The following is a 23,184-nucleotide window of genomic DNA, read 5'->3' as shown; positions in this document are numbered from 1 at the left end:
GATTCAGCCTTCAGGTCTCAAAGGCAAGGCTATCATGCTCGTTAGCATCAACTAATCCCGGCTTATGATATAATTGTGTTGTGCCTGACAGTTTGTATTGCTCCATATAAAATGTACATGATTTGAGACTACAGCAGATAAAGACCAATGCTTATTATCATTTGATACAAGACTGTGCTGCTTGCTTCTTATCAGCTTTATTTGTTTATTAATTTAATTATTTCTCTCCTACTAATGTTAAATAGACCACCAATAAAGCCCCAAGTTATTGAATCTATAACTTCTTTCTAAATTTGCTTTAAAAAAAATGTCTCAATTTTGATTAGTGTACGATAAAAGATCCTGAAGCTTTGAACAACAAAACCACATGAATTTTACTATTACAGTGGAGGGAGGATCTCATGTACATGTAGTAAGTAAACACCTATTTGATTTCAAAGTTATTTTAATTCAAGTTTGCCAGAGAGGACCCGGGTCCCATAAATACACTGTCTGCACGATCTTTTAAGACCTTTTAATTGCGATATCATTTTCAAAATGAAAACGCGTTCGCCCTTTGAAGTTTGAAGAAGTTTTGGACGTTTTGATTGCAGCACATAAACTCAAAGCTTTCCTTTCCCCAATGTTCAACTGAACGTGGCTGCATGAAACATGGTCTTGTTTTTATTATATGCACAGAATAATGAAGCTTGTACTGTCTACTTCAACTCCTAAAAGACATGTCAACATAAACTAACATGTCGATGAGCGCAAAACAAATCAAAGACATCACTCTATAAAGAAGGATCCACCGATCTCATAATCCAGCAATAGTTCGGATTGGATTACATGGCAGCTTATCAAGTCAAGCCATCAGATTAAACAATCAATAATCGGTTTCTACATTTGGTCCAACTATTCTTCTTGTTCCCTGGATTGTGGATACTCACAATTCACAAATCTGACATTTCGTATGGGTTCTTTTAGTTCATTCAACTCAGCTACAAGCTTATAAAATTTGAGCTATCGGTACATCTGGCAACTACCACAGCGGTCCGGACTACTGAAGAGATCAACTCGTATAAACACTAAACAGATACCAAGTTTAACAGTATTATTGAAACAAGAAAACCAATTTGAGAAATCTAAAGTGGTCGAATCAAACATTTGATGATTTCTATGGGCATTTGTACATAAATTAACAGGGAAGAAGAAGCAATCAACCTCTCTAATAAACTATACATGTACAAAGATATAAATCATATGTCATTCTGTTAGACGCCACCATATAAGCTCATAAACAGTCGCCAAAGTTTGTTAAAAGAAAACAAAACTCCCCAACTCTGAATTCCAGCGCCATGTTAATTGCTAAGTATGCCACTAGGAACTCTCTTTCTGGATATGTCGATGACTAACTTGTTCAACTTTGTTAATACACCATTGCTTATCTTGCGAAAAGTGACACCAATAAGCAGTGTGCCTATACGCTCACTTTTTACATAATGTATCATACAAATGCATCAGGAGGTGCTTCTTCTGGAATCTGTTAAAAAAACAGAAATATTTGTCAGATAGCTACTCAAACTATTAACAGTACTAAACCACAAGAAGCACTAAGATGCTAAAACCAACTTCAATAAAGTTGAAGTCCAGTAGTAATTCAGATGCAGCAGCAATTACACTTATTGGGCTACTATATATAATTTACTTTCCCAGTTCATCTGCTTTAAATAGAGAAATGAAATGAACACAAAATTTTACAAGGGAGCTGGAAGGGAGCTGAGCTGTGAGCAAAATTAAAATCACAACACAGATTATTGCAAAAATAAAAGAAAAATAGTATATCTTAGATACTCTTAAAAGTAAGAATCTCCTTGTAAATCCTACTTTAAGGAAATGTCTAAATAATGTCCCGTACCTCTCCAGGAATCCATTTCACTTTTAACCAAACACTTGTATCCCCCAAAACAGCTCCATTTTGCAAGTTCTTCCTGTAAAATCAATAAGGCAAGCAAAATTAATTATTAGCACATGAAGGAAATTTGAAATTAACATAAGGATGGCTTTATCAACTCCAACAATAACACTATATACAAGCATACGCGATGTACAAACCAGCAGTAATTCATTTCTTAATATTCTATCAAAACAAGATAACAGATAAATATAAACAAGGGCAGGCCAGTAAGAAAGATGTGATCTCCACTATCTTTATGTCCAGTGCCAGAAGTAAATTAATGTAACAATTGAAGTTTTAAGCTGAAACCAGTAGATTAGTATGGAGTCATTCAAAGGTGTTGAAATTTCTACTCATAAAAAATTTAGAAAGAAGTATTCCATAAGTTTTAGGTCAAAATTTGAACAAGAGAAACTTAAACCATGATAGTTTCTCACATTCTGGAACTAAAAAAAATTTCTAAATTATCAAAACTCTCAACTTACACCATCTGAATGTTTGTAGTTGCTTGCTCAGCTGCAGTTGAAGTTGAAACAGGCCCGCCAGAGGGGATTGAGGACTGGTTACCAAATAAAGGATTATGTGTAGCAAATATTGGAGTAGAAATTTTGTTGCTTCCAAAACCAACTACACCATTGTTGCTCAAGCTTGTCATGCCGGAGGTAAAGGGACTTCTAATTGCCTGGGCTGGAGGAAATTGGTTATCAAAGAGACCTACCAAATGACTAATAGTCAGAAGCCATATACAGACGCATAATTGAACAATATATATAATTAAATCTTCATGATTGTACCACCACTTGCCGATGGAAAATTGTTTGTTCCGAAAGCACTTGAAGTCTGGCTGGAATTTGGAAAGGAACTTGGTTGGCCAAAGGCATTATTTGATGGTGTAGAGGGCCTGAGAATAATTGATCAACAAATTTAGTTAAGGCCTCAAGGCTAGGCTGGAAACAGAGTATCAAAATATGAAACTTCAACAATGTGTAACAAGAAACAGATAGATTTACATAAACATGAGAGCAAAAATTCAAATGGTAGGAGTAATTCTTGCCTCGTTCCAAAGCCCATATTAACCAATGATCCCACTTGATTAAAACTGGAGAGCGAAGGAGCAGTACTATCTTGAGGAGTAGGAGAGAATGCATTAGGAGAGGCTGCAGCAAATGGACTTTGGCCGGAAAGAGCAGAGTTGCAGGGCCCTGTATAGGGATTCCGAAGTAGGTTGTCAAACTTCATTAAATTGGAATTCAGTAAATTCCTCTCTCTCTCAACCTGTAGCAATATGTGTTCAGACAGAGTTATGAACATCTCTCATATAAAATAGACCGAAAAGAAGCATACTTCCATGTAATACTATTTAACAAATCATTCCCACCAAATGTAGATTCCTTTTTCATTTTTTTACCTTTCTGGGGAAATCCCACTCGGCTTCTTTGGCTTCAATGCTAAATAAATCAACAGCACAGAATGTGACAATTATTACTTTGCCATTTAAAACAAATTCCCTTCATTGGCTTTGTATGAAAAAAGTAACACACAAGCTACAGCGTGCTTCATGATTATGGGCAGCAATGCATTTGTCTTAAATACTCATACCGGCTGCTTATTTTATTTCTAACGTATTATATTGCAGAATTGTGATGTTAAAATATGTCATAAACATTTTTGAACATGAAATAGCAGACAAGAAAATAATATGCCAAATTTCCTTACGATAGAATGCAGGCTTGACCCACACTTAGCATCATCATATGCTGCAGCTCGCAACTCTTCATAGCTGATGTCGCCAACAATATCACATGGAGCACTGCAAACAAGTAACTTTAAATTTAGATCATATGCAGTCGTCTCAGTTTATTCTCACTGTATCATGCACTGCAATTTCCAAGTTGCCACTTCATACTCGTTTGTCACATGTTTATATGAAAAAATACTTTAAGGAATAAGAACAATCTTTGTTTCACCAAGTTACAACAGTGATCATATAAACTGTCAACGTTTGAACCCTTACATAACCACATTTACAATGTGTACACTACAGATTTGCAATCATTAGATGAGGGAAAAGAAAGAAAACTAAACAAACTATCGAATTAATGTACAATGCCTTTAATTGCAATCTTCCTCAGACAACTACTTCACCTCATAGGACACACATTTTACTAATAAGCATGTTCACTGACCATCTCTATATTCCTCCTGCAAGTTTAAAGCTATTGTTTTGAAAAATAACAAATTCACCAGGACAACCGATATTCTGAACTTTTAAATATCAGAGACTTGCAAGAACAATTTACTAATAACTTTATTTCTCAGCAACACATTTATAAACGCATAAAATTCAAAGCCAAAAGATTCACAGCAGCAAATAGGACCAAAGTCCTGAAACTTTGAATTTCAAATGACTGTGAATGACACAATGAGATAAGAATACTTTTTCCAATGGCCGTAGCACGTAAGCTTCCAAAGTGGCCTCTCGAGCTCAAAATCTTCTGCAATTATGCGTTTGCAAGAGTCAGGATCAGAGCACCTTTGACAAAACACAATTTACATTCAGTCAGGCATACGACTCCAGTTAGAGAAGACTGGACAATTTAAGTGCAAAGATGCAAAGAAAGAAAAGCATAACCGCTGAAGCTGCAACAAGTACTCACTTATGATTTGCTGACTGGGGTTGATTGTCAGGTTGCCGAGATGCTGGAACCCCACCTCCAGTAATGGGTGAGAACCGGGTCCATTTGTTTTCAAAAGGCTGATCAACAGATAAATATAATGTCACTACAAACTAAACAGAGATGAACTAAAGTGTTCAAAACTTGAACTCAACAAATAAATAATAAAAAATTGTAATTCTAGCAGCAATGTCAATGACAATGATCATATATAAAAGAAGAACGATAGACAGCTTTCTAGCAACTACTAGCAACATGTTTAGGAGAAGAACAAACCTTAGATTGGTTCTGTTTATTACCAAAATTATAGTTATTGGTCCCTTTAGACTGAGGGTTGTTCTGAACACCAAATCCGAAAGGATTGGGCTGCTGCTGAGTAACGTGAAGAAATTTACATCTCTCACCATACTGACAACTGCAAGAGGAGAAGCAAAATTATATATTATCCCTGCGAAAGCAAGTTGTTATAGTGGTCATGATTGATTTTTAGTTGTCGAAAGATAAATTAAATTTTTTTATTTATTTAAAACAAAACTGATGAAATAACCTGCCACGTTGAAAGTTTCTGCAGAGATCTTTCTTCTTGTATGGCATCATCTTCTTGAGTTCTGATTTTGGAAACTGAAGTGTATCTTGTGCTAAAAACTTTCGCTTTCATCGGCGGTAACGCTGCTCTTCCGCTTTTTATTTGCAAAACTTTGTCTTATAATTGTCAATGCAAGGGCTTTATTTATGGGCGTAAAAGCGTCAAACCCACTTTTAAAGGCAATTTTACACGAACCTCTTTTTCACCATTTTAGTCTTAACAATTACTCGGATAATTATATATCCGATTAAATTTAGTTCCTATTTAATATGATTGTCTAATGATTATAAATACTTATTAAATTTTATAAGTTCTTATTAAAATTTTTATTGTTATTTAATTTTTTTAGTAGAGGCTTTGAAGATTAAATAAGTTATTTTATCTTTATTAACAAAAGTTTAAATTTTGAATTTTTAAACGTAGATGTTAAAAATTATTTTTTAAATATTAAAATATCTAAAATATCATCTACTTATTTAATTATTTTATTTTATTCTCTTCATAACATAATTTTAAAACATGCCTATTAAAATAATTTTATAATTTTTAATAAAAGCTTTCCTTGATAACCAAACGACTAAAAATTTTTAGGTAAAAGTTGTATTAATAAAAACTCTAATTAAATAAGATATACTTGAAAAATTATACCAAACAGAAACTTAGTATCTATTTTGTATAGGTTATTTAATAGACATAAATGTATATTTAATCCCATATGCTCTTTTCAAAATGTTTCTTGTTGTTTGATTAATTTTTTAATAGAGATTTTGAAGATTAAATAAGTTATTTTATCTCTACTAATAAAACCTCAAATTTTAGACTTTTAGAAATAGAGGTTAGAAAGTTGTTTTAAAATATTAAAATATCCAAAATATCATTTACTTATTTTATAATTTTATGTCATTCCTTTCATTACATAACTTACCAATTAAAGTAATTTTACAATTATTAATGAAAGCTCTCATTAACAATCAAACAACTAAAATTTATTTATGAAAGCTATACTTGAAAAACCTCTACTAACAAAATCGTTACTTTAATAAGTTTTATTTAAAAAGTTATACTAAATAAAGTCTTATACACAAATATACAAGTATAACTTTCGTGCTTGTTTGAATAATAAAAATAAGCATCCACGATATCATGCTAAAAATAGTTAAAGATTTCCTAGGGTAGGAGCTTCCACCGTCTATCCAGGGTTGAGCCCTAGGATTTGACGGTGGACTTGAAAAGCCACCTACAATCATTTTTAATTTATCAACTAAAGCCCTTAAGTTTTTGAAACTTTCGCTCTAAGTCCATTAACCTCATTAAACTGTTTAATCAATTAACTTTTGGGGATTAATTCATAGAACTCTACGAAAATAATTATATATCATGCCATTCCCTTCAATTTAATCAATTAACTTGTGGAAGGGATGTACATGACTTAAAGTTCAAATGTCTTCAAAATTTACTCCAAAATTCATCAAAGGGGATGAATTTCCCTTTCAATAAATATCATAACTTGTTGATCAATGTTTGAAGTTAGATTAAATTGAAATTTTTAAATTTTATCTTTCTATTATCTGCTTAGTTAATTGTGTTATTCTATTGTTCTTGTTTCTTTTTAAAAAAGAAAATGATATTTGCATTTGGTCAAACCCTAAGTCAAACCCCGAATTTAAAACACGTCGTTTTACTTAAAGTAAAAAAAAGGCGCCGTTTTGCCAAGTTATTTCCCCTTTCCTTGCTCATAGCCGTCACGCGTGAAATTATGCACAATTCATAGCCATTTAGAATCCACAATCCGCCTGCAAATCAGCCAACGCCACTAACACCAATGACAGCCATTACGCGACGGGCACACCAACGTGATACTTTTGCACTTGAGGTAATGTTTTGATTTTTGGCTGATTTTAATCCATCAGGATTTTATTTATCATCCAAGTATCTCAGCAATTTGTCACAAGGCCTACTGAAATGAAACAAAATTGTAAATTGTAAAAGAATTGTTGAAATTGTAAAATTGTAAAATTGTAAAATTGTAAAAGAATTGTTGAAATTCACAAAAAAAATCAAACAAAAGAAACAAAACGAAATGAAACAAAATGAACATTAAAAAAAAATCCCAAAAAAGCTCGGGAAATTTACAGTAATAACCAAAAAAATTTCCCTTTTTTTCATTTTCACCCCCCAAAAATATTTCTATCAACATTAGCCATAAAACAACATTTGAGACCAAAATACCCCTCCCTCATCTCTCCCCCAACACTCCCTTTCACTCATCTCTCCCAAACCGATCCAACTCCCATCATCGGCGGCGACATCAAACCTCGTCGGCGGCGGCTCCATCTCTCACCGGCATCCGATCTACGATCTATAACCTTCAACAAAACCTAGGTTAGTCATTTTTCTTATTTTCATTAATTTAAAATGAGATCTTAGAATAATAATAGTTATAGCTTGAGATTAATAGTGGTGGTGATGATGTTTGTGGTGGTTGGTGGTGTTTGGGAGTATTGTTTTCGATTTTGGAGTGATTGCGCTTAATTTTGGGGGTGGGGAGGGAGGGGGGCAGGGCGCGTGCGCGCGCATGCGCGGCACGCTGTCGCACCAGATTTGGTACGACAGCAGGCGCTGTCGCACCAAAGCTTGCGCGACAGGCGCGCGCCCGTCGCACAAGCTTTGGTGCGACGGGCGTGCCTGTCGCACCAGTTTTGGTGCGACAGGCTTGCCCGTCGCACCAAAAATTAGATTTTTTTTTTGTAACGAGTTAATTTTTTTTTCTGTAAATGTAATGTAATAATTTTATAAATATTACAGATACATGGCGAAATCAGAATCACCGGATATTGAAGTAGGCAAGATGTATTTTCGTTATGCTGATCACTTTCCTGGTCAAATTTCGAGCATGTGTATGTTATCTTCGGTCGTAAAAGCCATCGAGGAAAAATTAACAAACCGGCAGTTGCGTATGTTCAAAAATGATATATTTGGGCATTTCTTGGAATGTCGAAGTTTTCCATTTAGTGGGGTAATTTTGCACAATTTTTTACCGCGGCAAGTGGCCCATGAAGAAGATAGCCGTGAGGATCAGTTATGGTTTCAAATTGGTAAGCATTTGATTCGCTTGTCAATTGTCGAATGGTGCTTGGTTACTGGACTTTCATTTGGTGTTGATACCAATCAAAAAAATGATGAAATGGAGCAGAGGCTACGGAATACGTATTTTGGTGGTGTGCAAAATACGTATTCCGCCCATGTTGTTAGCCGAGTAGTCATTGATTCAGCTATAATTTTCCTATCATAAAACCATTGCTGCAATGTTTTCCTAAAGTGATCAACAAGATGAGTCACAGGAAATTTTCGAGGTTCCCTCATGAAAGCATTAACACTCTCCGCGATGTTCGTGGTAAGAATGCTGTACCTCCTACCTTCAAACTGCGACCTTGCCCAATTACACGTACCGACATTATTTTCTAGGTAATCAGCCGCACCCGGGTGGATCATCCACAACCCTTCAAGTTGTCTCTTAAATTCCTCGTGGCCATATGCTTTTGCTGTATTAGTAAAGGCATGCTCAAATTGATCCCAAAGAGCTTTGGACATTCTAAACTGAGACTTAATGTTACCTTTGACGTGGTAAAAACAAACGCCATGAGTTGCATTGTGAAATACTTTAAGAACGTCTCTCCTTATGGCAGTGCATCGATCAGAGATAATTACCAACTCAGGTCTATCGCCAATCACTCCGTGTAACTTCATCATAAACCATTCCCAAGCATCGTTGTTTTCTAAATCCATGATCCCAATGGCTAACAGATACAATTGATTGTTACCATCAAGACATGTTGCCACGAACATGCTTCCACGATATAGTTCCTTCAGATGAGTACCATCTACAGCAATGACATGCCGAATGTACTGCATAAAACCCTTGATGGAAGATCCGAGTGCTACAAAATAGTACAAGAAATTACCATCTCCATCCTGCTCGAGGTGAGTGACTGTACCCTCATTCGCTGTAGTTAGTACGTGAGAGTATTTATGGAGCAAGTTGTATGACTCTGCAGGGTTGCCTCGAACTATTTCAAGACCAACTTCTCTCGCCCGATATGCCTGTTGGTATATTAACTGAACACCGTATTCCTGTTGCATATCTGCTCTTATGTCATTCGGAGTATAAATCCTCTTGTCTTGAATATATTTTTCTGCGATAATATGACCGACAACCCGGCTCCTTACTTGATGACGTCCATCAACCAATACCTCATTATGACAAGTGTGTACATTGTCAATTCTCTTCACCACCCAAGGAACATTTTGCTCGTTCGAACATCTAGTTGCTCGAATACGCCATTTACATGATTCTGAACAACAGTGAGCCTCGAAACGTGTCGTAGTAGACCGTGCAATCTTGAAATCAAACTTATCTCTAAAGGCAACCTTGCGTAGTTGTAATATAAACTCATTTTTCTCAGCAAATAGCTTACCCACACTGATATCATCTGAATCACAACTGCTAACAAAGCTTGGAGCAACCATGTTCGAAGGCAAAGTTGGAGCAACACTTGTAAGGGGGTCAATTCGCCTTCTCGATCGAACCATAGAAGGAATAGGTCTATTGCCTCTGTTATTCACAGGAGTATTGTCTTCACACTCATCCTCATGTTGGAACATTCGAAGGACCGGCTCCTCCATCATTACCATCATTATTGAAACGAGTGCCCCCCCTCGTATTATTAGAAGGTTCTGCACAAACATTATCCCCCTCTGTCTCATTATGAAAATCATCATTGTCCCGAAAATCATTGTTGTGATACGGAGAATATCGTTGCTCCAACGACGTTGTTATTGGAAATACCGTTGCTCCAACATCCTGTAACGTAACGCCATTATCATCAATGTTGTCATAATTGTCGTGGATTAGAGAGTAATATTGCTGCAACGATATTGTCCTTGGCAACATCTCTTCATCATTAACGGGGCCAGACATATTTGCTCTAAACGAAGTTTCTGTATCGACATGTGGCTCAATACCTTCGCTCGGAACTCGAGGTGATGCGGTCACCAATATAGGAATGCATCCAAAATTAGCTACGTCAGATGCCATATGCAACACAACCCTCACCATTTCATCATCGCATATATCCATGGGCATTGCACATATACGATATAATGTGTTATTAGACCTCAAAGTTGTCTTCATGGTGATACTATAGTCATTAGGGTTTATTTGTAACACCTCGTATACTCTTGCCAATAATTGATCAAACAGATAATTTTTTCCAACCAAAAAAGCTCGATTTTTACCATTCACGTACTCCATACGGCTATTCTCTAATGTCTCCCACCAACCATCGTAACACAATTCAAGTACAATTGAATCCATTAAGCCTGAAATTATAAAAAAAAATTTATTTCAGCCATATTAAAATAATACAGTTTTAATGATGTATTTAATGGTGGGTGCGACAGGCAACCTGTCGCCCGAATCTTGGTGCGACAGGGTGCCTGTCGCACCAAGTTTTGCTGCGACAGGCAGCCTGTCGCCGGATTCAGATTCACCCGATTCAGTTCAGTAAGTTCAGAAAATAACTCATACCACTAAGTGATGTCGATTTGTGTTGGATCCGGATAGATTATGATCGGATATCACTTTTATCGTTGTCTTTTGCGGTCATCGTTGGCTGATGATTCAAGAGTGAAAAGCTGTTTTTGGTTTGGCGATATGGGAGAAACGATGTTGGTTTTGTTCTGTAAAGAAGGGTAATTTGGGAATAAAGGCTTGTGTTTGGCTAATGTTGATAGAAAAAAGTTGAGAGGATTAATTGCGAAAATAATAAAATAGTAATGGTTATTTTCGTAAATTTCCCAAAAAGCTCTCATGACTGGAGCCCTAGACAGAGACTACCAAGTCTGTGAACAGATTGGTCGGGGACGATTCAGCATCGGTTTTAGATGCACCTCATGGATCTGGGGCAAGTCTTTTGCCTTCAAATCCATCGATAAGAATTTGATATCCGGTGACTCCCTCGACTCCCAATGCATCTTAACGGAGCCTAAAATCCTCCAACTCCTCAATCCTCACCACAAGATTGTCCAAATCTTCGCCGTTTATGAGAACCAGTTCCACTTCGACATTATGTTGGAGTTTTGCAACTCGCAGGATCTGTACCACCGAAGGCATCTTCTCGGAATCAGAGTCAAAGCTGATCATGCAGCAGCTGTTTCAGTCGATTTCTCACATCACAAGGCCGACGTCGTCCAAACACAATCTGAAACCGAAGAACACCGTGAAGATATCAGACTTTGGATCGACGCACATCATTGGAGGACTAAAGAAAACATTTTTTTTCTTTAAATGATTCTTAAATTTTAGGTTAAATTTTATAGCTTTTCTGAGCCTAGTAGGAAAATGGTTTTGATAGGTTTTTTTTTTTTTTTCAATTTTACAGTGCAAGAAGAAATCATCCAATTATCTTTAATTGTTGTATTGGTTCCAGTATTGAAAGCAGCTGTACATGCGTTAATTTTTATGATTTCAAAATTAATTTATTTTATTTTTTCAAGATTCTCAGTAAGTGCATTAATAATTTATTTTTTTCTGTGTTTTATTTCACTATTTTTTTAAACACAATTGTTTCCCAAATTACTGAGATTTTCGTGTTGATTTTGTTCTTGTTGTGCAGAGCATCATGGATGCAGTAAATGAAGCTATCGTTGAGGAGGAATTATTATTAATTACCAAATGAAGGAATTATTACTTTGCTTAACCAAAAAGGGTATTTTGGTCAATTTATTGCTCTACTAACAGTCAACATGTATTTATATTAACAGCACGGGAGGCAAGCAATGATACAAGGAAACTCACCATTTAAGTATTACACCAAATCTCGGGGGCCTTTCTTTTATAAAATCAACGTGTACGCATGCATTCATGCCTAAGAGACAACAGCTTAATTAATTATAAAAGCAATCCTTGTTTAGATTGTGATACCCTTGATCACTTAGAGATATTTAGTCAAAATACAAGGAATTAGTTTAATTAACTAAACTAAAAAAAGAGAATCAATTAAAGACCAACTTCTGTACAACAATAACATTCACATAGTTAGCTAGCTAATTAAGTTAATTCAATAAATTAATTAACTAAACAAGATTAAGTGGCCTAAAAAGAGCACTTGGTGGCCGTGGCACAGTTCTTCCAGCAGGTTATCAAACCCTTGAACCCTGGTTCTCTAGGCCGTGCAGTGTCCCTTTCTCGTCTTTGCAGAACTCTTACAAACTCATCTGGGCTTATACTTCCATCTCGATTTGTATCAAACACATGGAATATAACGTCCACCACATTATCACTGATGGAGATGCCACACACCTGTTACAGTTTCATGAGTTAATCAATTAAGCAATGCCATCATCATTCATATATTCAGCACCAAGAGATATACGTATGCTACACCTAGCTACAAAATTAATAAGCCTAGCTAGCCCAGTACTTGAATTTTCGTTTTTTAGAACACAAAAAAAAAAATCGTAAGGAAATTGATGAGAAAATAAATTAAATGCACGTTGAACCTTTGATGCTGCTCTTTGAAAATCCCTTTTTGTTAACACCCCATTAACTTTTCCGTAAGTGAAAATGGCCAGAGACAAGAACTGCAACTGCTTTCGAAGTTCAGCAAAATCTTTAAATTCCTTATATGTAATCCGAATGGGTCTGAGTTTTGGTTCATTGCCTATTTCATCAACCCGATCAAGCAACTTGTTTACTTGGCTAAGGTCAGCAGATGCCACTAACGATAATGCAAAATCTTTTGCTGATATGGTACCGCGTAGTTTGCAGTCATAATGTGCAAACTCCAACTGTAAAATCTGCAACAATTGTTTGAACATAAACATATGATGATGATGATGATGATAATAGGCGCTATTTTCTGTCAAAAATTATAAGATAATTAAAATTGCCATACACACACGCACACTCATATTTTTTAAGCTGAAATTGAAAAGTCTACTCTATCATGCATACTTCTTCATGCAAGTCTCTAAGGAATTGGACAAATCTTTCATGTCGTAGACAAGTCTGGCCATCTTTGCCAAAGAAGTATTCAATAACGCCCCCATTTTCCACAGACTGATCTGGAGCTTTGAACCCAACTCTGCGTCCATCTCTATGGCGAGCAGCTTGCTTGTTTTCGGATCGCATCAAATTCATCACTTTCTTGAATTCATCCCTGTCTATCTCTCTGTCAATTGATTGACATAAAAAGAAGCATCGTACAATTAATAATACAAATTCCCATCAAACCAACTTATTTAACACTATATGTACATAATTTCTGACTCACCCATTGTTGTTAAGGTCAAACATTTTAAATGCTACTGAAAAGCTTGATTCTGGAATGCTGAGTAGGGTAACAAACAATATGTATCTGCAGGCATGGGCACATAAAATTAGTTAAGAAACATAAAACAAATTAACATATATTTATATATATGTATGTAATGGTATAAGAAGAATCACAATCTCATTCTCATAATTGCTTGTAGTTGTAAATTAGGCTCTTAATCACAGAGACAATTAATTATTTAGTATTGGTTCTTACTCAGGGAAAGATATGAGACCATCATTGTTAGTGTCAAAAAGCATGAAAAATTTGGAGGGGGCACAGAGTAATTCCCCAGGTACCCGTTCGCCTCTTAAGAATCCCTCTCTGACTCGAGTTGATTCAGATGGAGGAAACACAGGAACAATTGCTCGCATCAAGTCTGCTGGTGTCATAAGCACATCTCCTCCAGGGGTTCGAAATGATGCAAAATACTCGAAAACCTTAAGAGCAAGCAAAGCAAGAGATCATATTCATATTAGTAACTTGTAATGAATATATAATACATCAATCTCCGAGCTCAGTGGATGTCTTTTAGCAATTTAATTGGAGAGTTGGTGCTACTAATCATATATGTACAATGCTGCATTTTTCAAAATGATAAAAATTAGTAATTAAGAAAATATGTAACCAAAGGCCAATTACTAACAAAATTAACAAGCAAATGGGAAGAGGCTACTCCGTAGTAGAGCTAAAGAGAATGAATGTGGTTGATATTTTATTGAACGTACATGAATCAAATTGCTTATTTTTATGATTATTCACGTTCGCGGTATTACAATCTCCATTGGCAGTTCAAATGTCAATAAGCTCTCTTGAATTGCTTTCGTCAATTAGCCATTAATTAATTGATAAAAAATCCCTGTTTCCTTGCAGCATATACTGATGGATGGAAGTTGCAGGCATACCTTTTCAGGGGGACTTTGCATCCTTATCCGTTTTTCATAATTGAAAAACACTCTTCTCCTGTATGAATCTGCAGTATCGGACAAAATGATATACACATAGTTAACAACATCCTCTTCTCTATTCTGATTTTTTAACTTCTTCATTCCTAATCCTACCTGATTTCCAAGATCTTCATGGCTAATTACAGTTTAGCTCAGAAACTAAATAATTTTTACTCCATACGTATCTATCTTAATACAAACATTATGCACAAGAAGAAAATGTTGGGTTGATTAAAGTGCATGGTTGTTTATAACTACACACACACACACACACACACACACCAAATTTAATTAAGATGTCTGACAGTTACACTAGATAGCTACCTCCAAAGAGGAACCTGCGACTCTTCTCGGGATTAATAGAATGTTGAAACTGATCTTCATCTTCGACCCAAGTGTCTTTGGAAGAATCAACGAAAGACAAGATGGAATTTACGTTAGAATTAGTGGAAAACCAATACCCAAATCCCAAGCTTAATGAACCGGCTGCTGCAACTGCAACCACTACCCCAGTCCTAGAGGAGACGATTCTTAAAAATGTCTCATTACCTTCATCACCGTATCCAAACCCTCGCCATGAAGATGATAATGCACGGGCAATAATCAGCCTCTGATTATTATTATTATTATTATTACAATTATTATTGGCAAGAATGCGAGGGATCAAAGCTGAGGATTTTCTAAGTGAAGGCCGAGAAAACATAGTATATTTGCTTAATTAATTAATGTTAAAGACTTTAATTTGTTTGAGTATTGTCCTAACTGATATCTCAAACAGAGTGACTGTTGCACGATTAACAAATTAAAGGATATCTCATAAAATGAAATAAAAATAAAACTAAAAAAACATATTAAAGGATATAATACAATTTTTTGAGAGACATGGATTGAAGTACGGATTGTTTTGACCGAGAAAGAAGGTTTTTTTTTTTTTTCAATGAATTAAGTTTTTGACCGAGACTTTGCTTGTAACGGCTTCTCCAAAAGTTAGGTTACATATGTACATACATACATACATACATACATACGTACGTACATATGTACATACATACATACATACATACATATATATATATATATATAGTGTAATATAGGATAGAGATTTTGTGTCTAAAGACTTATATTTTTGTTGAATATTGTTTGTGTGGTGAGTGTTACCTCTGGGTGCCTCGGTAGTATTTGGTCGTAAGTCCCGATTTGGTTGAAGGGCAGTAAAACCAATTCTTAGCCTTGGATTGTAGCCATACCGACAAGACTAAAACTTAGATATAGGTCCTAACCCATGGATTCTCTACTCTGGAGAGCATCATCATTTTCTAGCTCTTCCTCTGGAAGAACTAGTGATTCAAAGAATGTTATGAATTCTGAAGAATTTGTAATTAAATACTTTAATAAAGCAATTGATAATTGAGATTACCAAAGGTTAATAAAGAAATGATTTATAAAACAAAAAAGCTTGATTTTTTAAAGAATGATTCTGTAATAAAAACTGAAGAACGTGACATAACCCTTTCAAAGCCTTTTGAAACAATTCATTTATTTTCAAAACAATCTTTAAAGAAATTAAGAGATAAAAATTTTAATTATATTCACATCGGCTTAATACAAGTCGGCATAAAACCCCTTACTAAAGAAGGACTTAATACTTCCATACTTGCTGTCCTAAGAGATGAGCGATTCATCTCTTTTGATGATTCTTTACTAAGTAGTATAGAATCAAGTCTTTGTAAAGGACCCATTTCATTTAATTGTTATCCAAACATAACGATTTCCTTAAAAGACAAGAACATTTTAAAAAAACATGATTTTACAAATCAAAACCCACAATTATGATATGATTGAGGGATCTATTCTAGTAGCCTTGATTTATAAAATTTCTTACAAAGCCATGATTTCTGCGTTTAGCATGCAACATAAATTCCAGTCAAAAAGAGATGAGACTCTTCTCTTACAGACTGACCTATCTAAAACCAACACTGTTATTCTAAAACCAATCCAATGGAAAGACGTCAATCTTCTAGACGAATGGATTCTTGAAGGAGCCACTGCTCCAGTAATTCCAAAACAACTTGAGCCAAATACAGAGTTGCAAAATGTGACTCAGTATTCAGATGGTAAAGTTAAATTATCCTTTCGGAGATCTACATCATCCAGATTCTCTGATAAAGATTCATGTTCAAGCATTCCTTCATTGGAAAGAAAATTTTTAAAAATACCTTCTGTTATAAATTTCCCTTTCCAACCTGTAAAGAGTCAACCTAGGTTTTCCACTTCGGATATACCTAGTTCCTCTATTCACTCTGTTGACTATACCACTAGTGTTCCACACCCAATCTACACTAGCAGTCAACATGAACAAAGACAAGAAAAGAAGGAACCTTCTCCTCCAACTTCTCCTACATTTTCTGCTGTCACAGAAAATGTGATAAATGTTATTGAAAAAGATTTTGAACTGGATAAAACTCTCCTCCATAATGATTTTTATTCAGATAATAATAAAGAAAAAAGAATTTGGTTTTTTAAACATTTTCTAAATCAAAGAAAAGAAATTCAAGAGATATATTATGAATTTGTAAATTCACATAAAATTCATATATTGTTTTTTGATTGGTTTGAGATATATTCTTCGAATAACAACATTTCTTATCCTTTTAAAGAATCGAACCCAATTACTGTCAGGAAGAAAATCCCTGAGTGGAATCTTTCTGATAGCAATAGAGTCATAGAATCTGAGCATCCACCTCTTAGGAGTTTAGCTATAAACCACGGTGAACCTCCTGTTGAGATTAGAGCATCACCTTATAAAATCCCTAAACCAAATGATTCTGATGCGAATTTAAGTAGTATTATTCAACAGAATAATTTCTGTAATACTAACTTAAATACAATAGGAAAACAGTTGACTAGGATAGAAAGCCAATTCCAAAGGACAACCATAGCTGTTTCTCCTATTAGCACAAAATCGGATTCTGACAAAAAGCTTAAGGAACATATTTTCAAACCTTTTCAGGTTTCGAAAACTAACCAAAAGCTAGTTCAAGAATCAAAATCGGATTTTGCTAAAGCCATTAGAGACCAATTAGATAGATTAGAAGTTTCTTCTTCTTCTTCTAAGGTCCATATAGCCCCAAATAGTGCTCAATCTAGCAAGATTGGTGTACTAGAACATGACAATGTTTCTATAGCCTCTTCAGATATAGAAGCATTTAAAGATGAACCATCTGCTCCTAAAGCCAACAAAATCCATTGGGAATTAGCCTTACCTATTGTCAAGACTCCACCAGATCTAGCTATAGATAATAGACCGAGTGCTTTAAATCAATCGCGATTTAATGCATCTTCTGTCTATGAGTGGAATATTGATGGTATGTCTGAGTACAACATCTTAGGATTGTTGCAACAGATGACCATGACAGCTAATGCCTATAAAACACAAGCGGGAACTTCTGATAGAGCCACAGCAGAAATTCTCGTTGCTGGTTTTACTGGTCAACTTAAAGGTTGGTGGGATCATATTCTCACTAAACAACAACAATTAGATATCCTAAATTCCATTCAAGTTGATGAGAATGGAGCCCCCATTCTTGATGAATTCAATAGTCCAATTCAGGGTGTTATTGCTACCCTAATTTTGACTATATCCCTTCATTTCATAGGTGACCCTTCGCACCTTAGGGATAAGAACGCGGAGTTACTACACAATCTAAGGTGTAGGAAACTTAGTGAATTCCAAAGCTATAAAACCACATTCTTTACCAGACTTTTCCTTAGGGATGATGCAAATCATATAACTTGGAAGGAGAAATTCATTGTAGGTTGACCGACCCTACTAGGAGAAAAGGTTATGAATTCCATTAAAGCCCTGTATGACAACTGTATTCCTTATGACGAGCTTACCTATGGTGAACTTGTCAGTTTTGTCAACAAATAAGGTTTAAAGATTTGTCAATATTTGAAGTTACAGAAACGACTAAAATGGGAGCTTATGAAATCTAAGCAAGAATTAGGTAGTTTCTGTAAATAATTCAAGTATGACCCTTTTAAAACTTCTACTTCTAAGGATTGTAATGGTAAGTGTTCTTCGAAACCTTATAAAAAACATTACAAATCAAAAAGTCATAGGAAACCCTTTCAAGATTTTAGAGAACTTTCTTATAAGAAACCCTCGAGGCCTTATAAAAAGCCCAACTTCTCTAAAAAGAAAGAGTTTATAGCCAAACCAAAAACCTCTTTTAACTACAAAGAAGCCACATGTTACAAATGTGAAAAGAAAGGCCATACTGTAAAATTTTGTCGTATGAGCAAAAAGCTCCATGAGCTTGGCCTAGACGAAGAGATATTTTCTAAAGTTGCCCAGTTACTAATAGAGTCCTCTGACTCTGAGTCTTCCATGACGGGAGATAGCGAACCTCTACAGGTTGATGAGTTAAATGACTCTGAATCTGTTTCTTCTAGTGATTCCGACACCAGTAATTCATATTCTTATTTAAAGAAAATCAATGTTTTGACCAAAGACCAAGAAACCTTTCTTGAGCTTGTTAAACATATGTCTTATCCGAATCTTCAAAAGGAATACCTTGATAAACTTTTAAAAACCCTAGATTCTTCTAATAAAGCAGAAACTTCTAAAGTTCCAATTATTAAAAAGAATTCTTACGATCTCACTGAAATTTTGGGTAAAAAGAAACCAAAGAAAATAATCCCCAATATCCAAGATCTTCAAGAAGAAATCAAAGAAATCAAACTTGAGATTAAAGAATTAAAAGAAAAACAAAAGAGTGATTCTAAAACCATTCAACTTCTCTTGCAAAAACAATTAGAAGATAATTCTGATAAAGAAGTTGAATCCGATGGTGATAATGAACAAAATCTTGAAAACATCGAATCTATACCCAATGATTTTCTGTTTGTTTTAAAACAAATCACTACCAGAAAATATTTGATTAAAATCACTTTAATCTTTTCTAAAGATTTTGAAATTGACACCATTGCCCTCTTTGACACTGGTGCCGATTTAAATTGCATTAAAGAGGATATCGTCCCTAAAAAATTTCATGAAAAGACAAAGGAAAAACTGTCAGCCGCCAATAATTCAAAACTAAAAATTAAATCAAAAGTTGATGCCTCAGTGCATAACAATGGTTTTGAATTCCGAACTTCCTTTCTTCTTACAAATGACATACACCATACTGTCATTTTAGAAACTCCGTTTATAAATCTTATCACCCCATATACTGTCAATTATGATAGTATATCTTTTAAAGCAAAAGACCAAAAACTTGTTTTCCCTTTTATTGAGAAACCAAAAACAAGAAACTTAAATATTGTTAAAGCTTGTTTTGTTTACCAGAACCAAATCAATGTCATACTTAAATCTAAACAAAATAAATATGCGCTGTTTACAAAGAATTGAAAGCCAATTACAAAAAGACTTTATACAAAGAAAAATCTCTGATTTTAAAGATCTCATTGAAAAAGAAATATGCGCTGATTTACCATCTGCTTTTTGGAACAGAAAACAACATTTCGTAGATTTGCCTTATGAAAATTCTTTTGATGAAAAACAAATACCCACTAAAGCTCGTCCAATCCAAATGAACATGGAATTGGAACAACACTGTAAAAATGAGATAAAAGATTTAGAAACTAAAGGACTCATTGTAAAATCTAGATCCCCATGGTCTTGTGCCGCTTTTTATGTAAATAAAAATTCCGAAATAGAAAGAGAAACACCAAGACTTGTAATAAATTACAAACCCTTAAATAAAGCATTAAAATGGATTAGATATCTCATACCTAATAAAAAAGATTTGCTCCAGAAATTGTGTTCTGCCTTTATTTTTTCAAAATTTGACATGAAATCTGATTTTTGGCGAATTCAAATACACCTTAAAGACCGTTATAAAACTGCATTTATTGTTCCTTTTGGACAGTACGAATGGACTGTAATGCCATTTGGACTAAAAAATGCACCCTCAGAATTTCAAAGAATCATGAATGATATTTATAATCCTTTTTCTGAGTTTTGCATTATTTATATAGACGATGTGTTGATTTTTTCTCAAACAATTGATCAGCATTTCAAACATTTAAAAACCTTTTACCTTGCCACTAGAAAGGCTAGCCTAACCATTTCTTGTTCTAAAGTCTCATTGTTTCAAACAAAAGTCAGATTCCTTAGTCACTATATTTCTAAATGAACTATTACACCTATTGAGCGATCACTTTTATTTTAAAATGTTTTATTCATGGAAGATGGTTTTTACCACACTGATCATTTTCAAGCAATTTCAAATATTTTTCCTAAGGGATGGTTTTTCAAACCTTGGGACTTAACAAAGCCCCAGTGTTATTATCAAAGCATTTTGGAGTCTACTGAGTCTGTAAAATTTAAACATTTCTTCCTTAGCGAAGCCCATATAGAACCAGCCTACTCCACTGCCACTATCCTAAAGGTTTTGAGCCCAAAACAATGGGGAGACCAACTCCATAAACTAAAACTCTTCCCTGCCAATTTTCAAATGCGTTTGCCACACTACCTGTCCTATTCTTATTGGGACTATCAACAGGCTTGGTTTAACACATTTTTTATCCAAAACCCAAAGAGAACCCATTTTTGGTTATTTTTCTTCAACTCAAAAATAATCGTCCAAAGCCTTCCAAACTGGTTCCAGCAGTGGTGGAATTATTTCGGCCCATGCCCTGAAATCCTCACCCAAAATGCCATCCAGTGCCTAAATCTTTTTCAAACCCATTATGTACCTACAGAATCTGAGAAACGATTTCCTCCTTTTCTCTGCTTCTGTACAAATTTCTTTCTTCCCCGGATATGGATGTGGAACTTCCGATACCATCCACAAGATGCCCAACTAATTTTACAAAGAACCTTTAAAGTCAAATGGTGGTCAAAATTTGATGAACAGTCCAAATTGACTGTTAATATGATCAAAAATTGGCTCTCCTCTAAAAACCTTCTACACCCAACCATCAAAGATATTAAAGCCTAAGGAACCTTCCTTACCCAAATATCCAAAACCCACTCTATATTGGCAAGTGCCAAAACAGAAGAAGAATATTTTAAAGTCATGGAATAGCTGCTTGCATCTAGATCTAAGCCATCTGTTGCCAGCTCATCCGACAACGAAAGTGCAGAGCCCTTTATATCCCTTGGTGACGACAATGAAGACGACTGTTTCGGGATCTTCCCTCCAACAAAGCACTAAAATATTATTTGTAATTATTTGTACTATTTCTTTCTCGTTGATGTAAAAAAAAAAAAGTAAAATTGTTTGTAATTATTTTGTCGGGTGGTCCTCTGGACACAAGTGAGAGCGCACATGTCTCTTCACCCGAATATTTTTAAAGCTACAGTTTCGCTACAGTGATGAAGCTACAGTTTCGCTACAATGATGAAGCTACAGATTCGCTACAGACTCGCTACAGTTAAAGATCCAGTCTTTGTATTTAAACCGGGAGAAAGACTTAGACTCCTCAGATTTTTTAAATTCTATTTTTTTTTCTTTCTTTCTTTCTTTCTTCTTCCTCTCTCTTTCTCTCTCTCCCTGGGAATCAGGAATCGGAAGACAACAAGGAAATTTTCCTGTCTTCAGATTAATTTCTCATTTCTTCTGTAATACTTTTCTTTAAAGAAGAACAAAGCAAGAAAAATCAAATGTAAGATTTGTAATTCCTTTTATAGTTTGTAATAAATTTAAAGTTCTGTATGTTTAAATTTCTGCAATTTAATTTCCGTAATTTGTTTTAAAGCATTTAAATTTCAGTATTTTAAATTTTTATGCATGCTTTGCAGACTGATTTGTATCAGATCTATCATATAAATTGTTACGTTCCTCAGAAGCAAGGAGACCGGATCTCTGTCTTCTGTTTTATCTTCTTTTCGCCCTCCAACCATTCAGAGTATTATGTCTGGGATCCAGATCTAATACTATCTATGAGCCTTTAGATCTGTTGCTAGGCTTGCTAAAGAAAACATTTTCTGCTTAAAGATTGTAAAGAAATTTAAAAGGGTATATCGGCTGGAAAACAGAACGTGCGAGATATTGATCTGTTCTAAGTCAGATCTGGTCTCAAAGGCAGATTAAGTTCTGCATCGATCTGGTCACAATGCCACGTACCTATTAAAAAAATTGGTTAGTTTATTTATTGCAATATTAAAGTTTAAATTTTAAATTCTGCATAATCACATCCATCCTTCGATCCTAGCCTATTCTAGTAGTTTTCTGACTCAGAATCTTAAAGTACAAAAAAAATCTGGAAAATCTTTAAAACCGTGGAGTTTTAATGGTTTAAAACTTAAAACGTTTAAACCGCACGGTTTATGTATTTTCTCGAACTCTCCTGCATTTTAAAATTCTAAATTGGAATATTTCTAATACACACACACACACATACGAAGAGTGTCAGTAAAATAAAAAATATATAAATTTATATATATTGCACATTGTATTTTAACACTAATATTCTTTTTGAAACCTCAATTCCTTTATAGTTTAATTATATTATTTGAAAATAAAGTGAGTCCATTGAATCAAAGTCCTATATACAAGGATTTGATTGACATCCTCATTTTAACGAATCGAGAATATTCTTACTAGAGAATGATTATATATATATAGCTTTTCTAGTACAAACACCCTTATTTTTC

General features: G+C 34.8%; 4 protein-coding genes across 6 annotated transcripts; 1 reads left to right on the top strand and 3 right to left on the bottom strand.

Moving 5' to 3' along the window:
* Positions 1–1,074: 1,074 nt before the first annotated feature.
* LOC18053783 (zinc finger CCCH domain-containing protein 16) lies at positions 1,075–5,293 on the bottom strand. Of its 3 annotated transcripts, XM_024178610.1 has the most exons (11): positions 5,159–5,293; positions 4,888–5,026; positions 4,594–4,691; positions 4,374–4,469; positions 3,653–3,760; positions 3,345–3,384; positions 2,991–3,211; positions 2,731–2,837; positions 2,422–2,650; positions 1,898–1,970; positions 1,075–1,522 (listed from the first exon to the last, which is right to left on the bottom strand). In XM_024178610.1, the coding sequence occupies exons 1-11, from the start codon at positions 5,206–5,208 to the stop codon at positions 1,487–1,489; spliced, it is 1,197 nt and encodes a 398-aa protein (XP_024034378.1). In that variant the 5' UTR covers positions 5,209–5,293; the 3' UTR covers positions 1,075–1,486. The 3 variants fall into 3 exon arrangements, with proteins under 3 accessions (XP_024034378.1, XP_006453733.1, XP_024034379.1); XM_006453670.2 differs by lacking the exon at positions 3,345–3,384 and having other exon boundaries at positions 3,653–3,746; XM_024178611.1 differs by lacking the exon at positions 3,653–3,760.
* A 3,072-nt stretch (positions 5,294–8,365) lies between these two features.
* On the bottom strand, positions 8,366–9,724 carry LOC112095786. Its single transcript, XM_024177943.1, has one exon. The coding sequence runs from the start codon at positions 9,722–9,724 to the stop codon at positions 8,366–8,368; it is 1,359 nt and encodes a 452-aa protein (XP_024033711.1).
* A 1,342-nt stretch (positions 9,725–11,066) lies between these two features.
* LOC18053782 (phosphoenolpyruvate carboxylase kinase 2) lies at positions 11,067–11,543 on the top strand. The gene has a single exon (XM_024177942.1). It carries the CDS (start codon positions 11,067–11,069, stop codon positions 11,541–11,543), a length of 477 nt encoding a protein of 158 aa, XP_024033710.1.
* Positions 11,544–12,350: 807 nt separating this feature from the next.
* On the bottom strand, positions 12,351–15,222 carry LOC18053781 (calcium uptake protein, mitochondrial). Its single transcript, XM_006453668.1, has 7 exons — positions 14,844–15,222; positions 14,478–14,545; positions 13,789–14,012; positions 13,531–13,614; positions 13,212–13,428; positions 12,758–13,054; positions 12,351–12,557 (listed from the first exon to the last, which is right to left on the bottom strand). Exons 1-7 carry the CDS (start codon positions 15,220–15,222, stop codon positions 12,351–12,353), a joined length of 1,476 nt encoding a protein of 491 aa, XP_006453731.1.
* Positions 15,223–23,184: the final 7,962 nt, after the last annotated feature.

This window comes from Citrus clementina, unplaced genomic scaffold (genome assembly GCF_000493195.1).
Source record: "Citrus clementina cultivar Clemenules unplaced genomic scaffold, Citrus_clementina_v1.0 scaffold_1, whole genome shotgun sequence".
In the NCBI taxonomy this organism is placed as follows: Eukaryota; Viridiplantae; Streptophyta; class Magnoliopsida; order Sapindales; family Rutaceae; genus Citrus; species Citrus x clementina.
The sequence above is the reverse complement of the archived record's forward strand: the minus strand, read 5'-3'. Positions and strand labels throughout refer to the sequence as shown.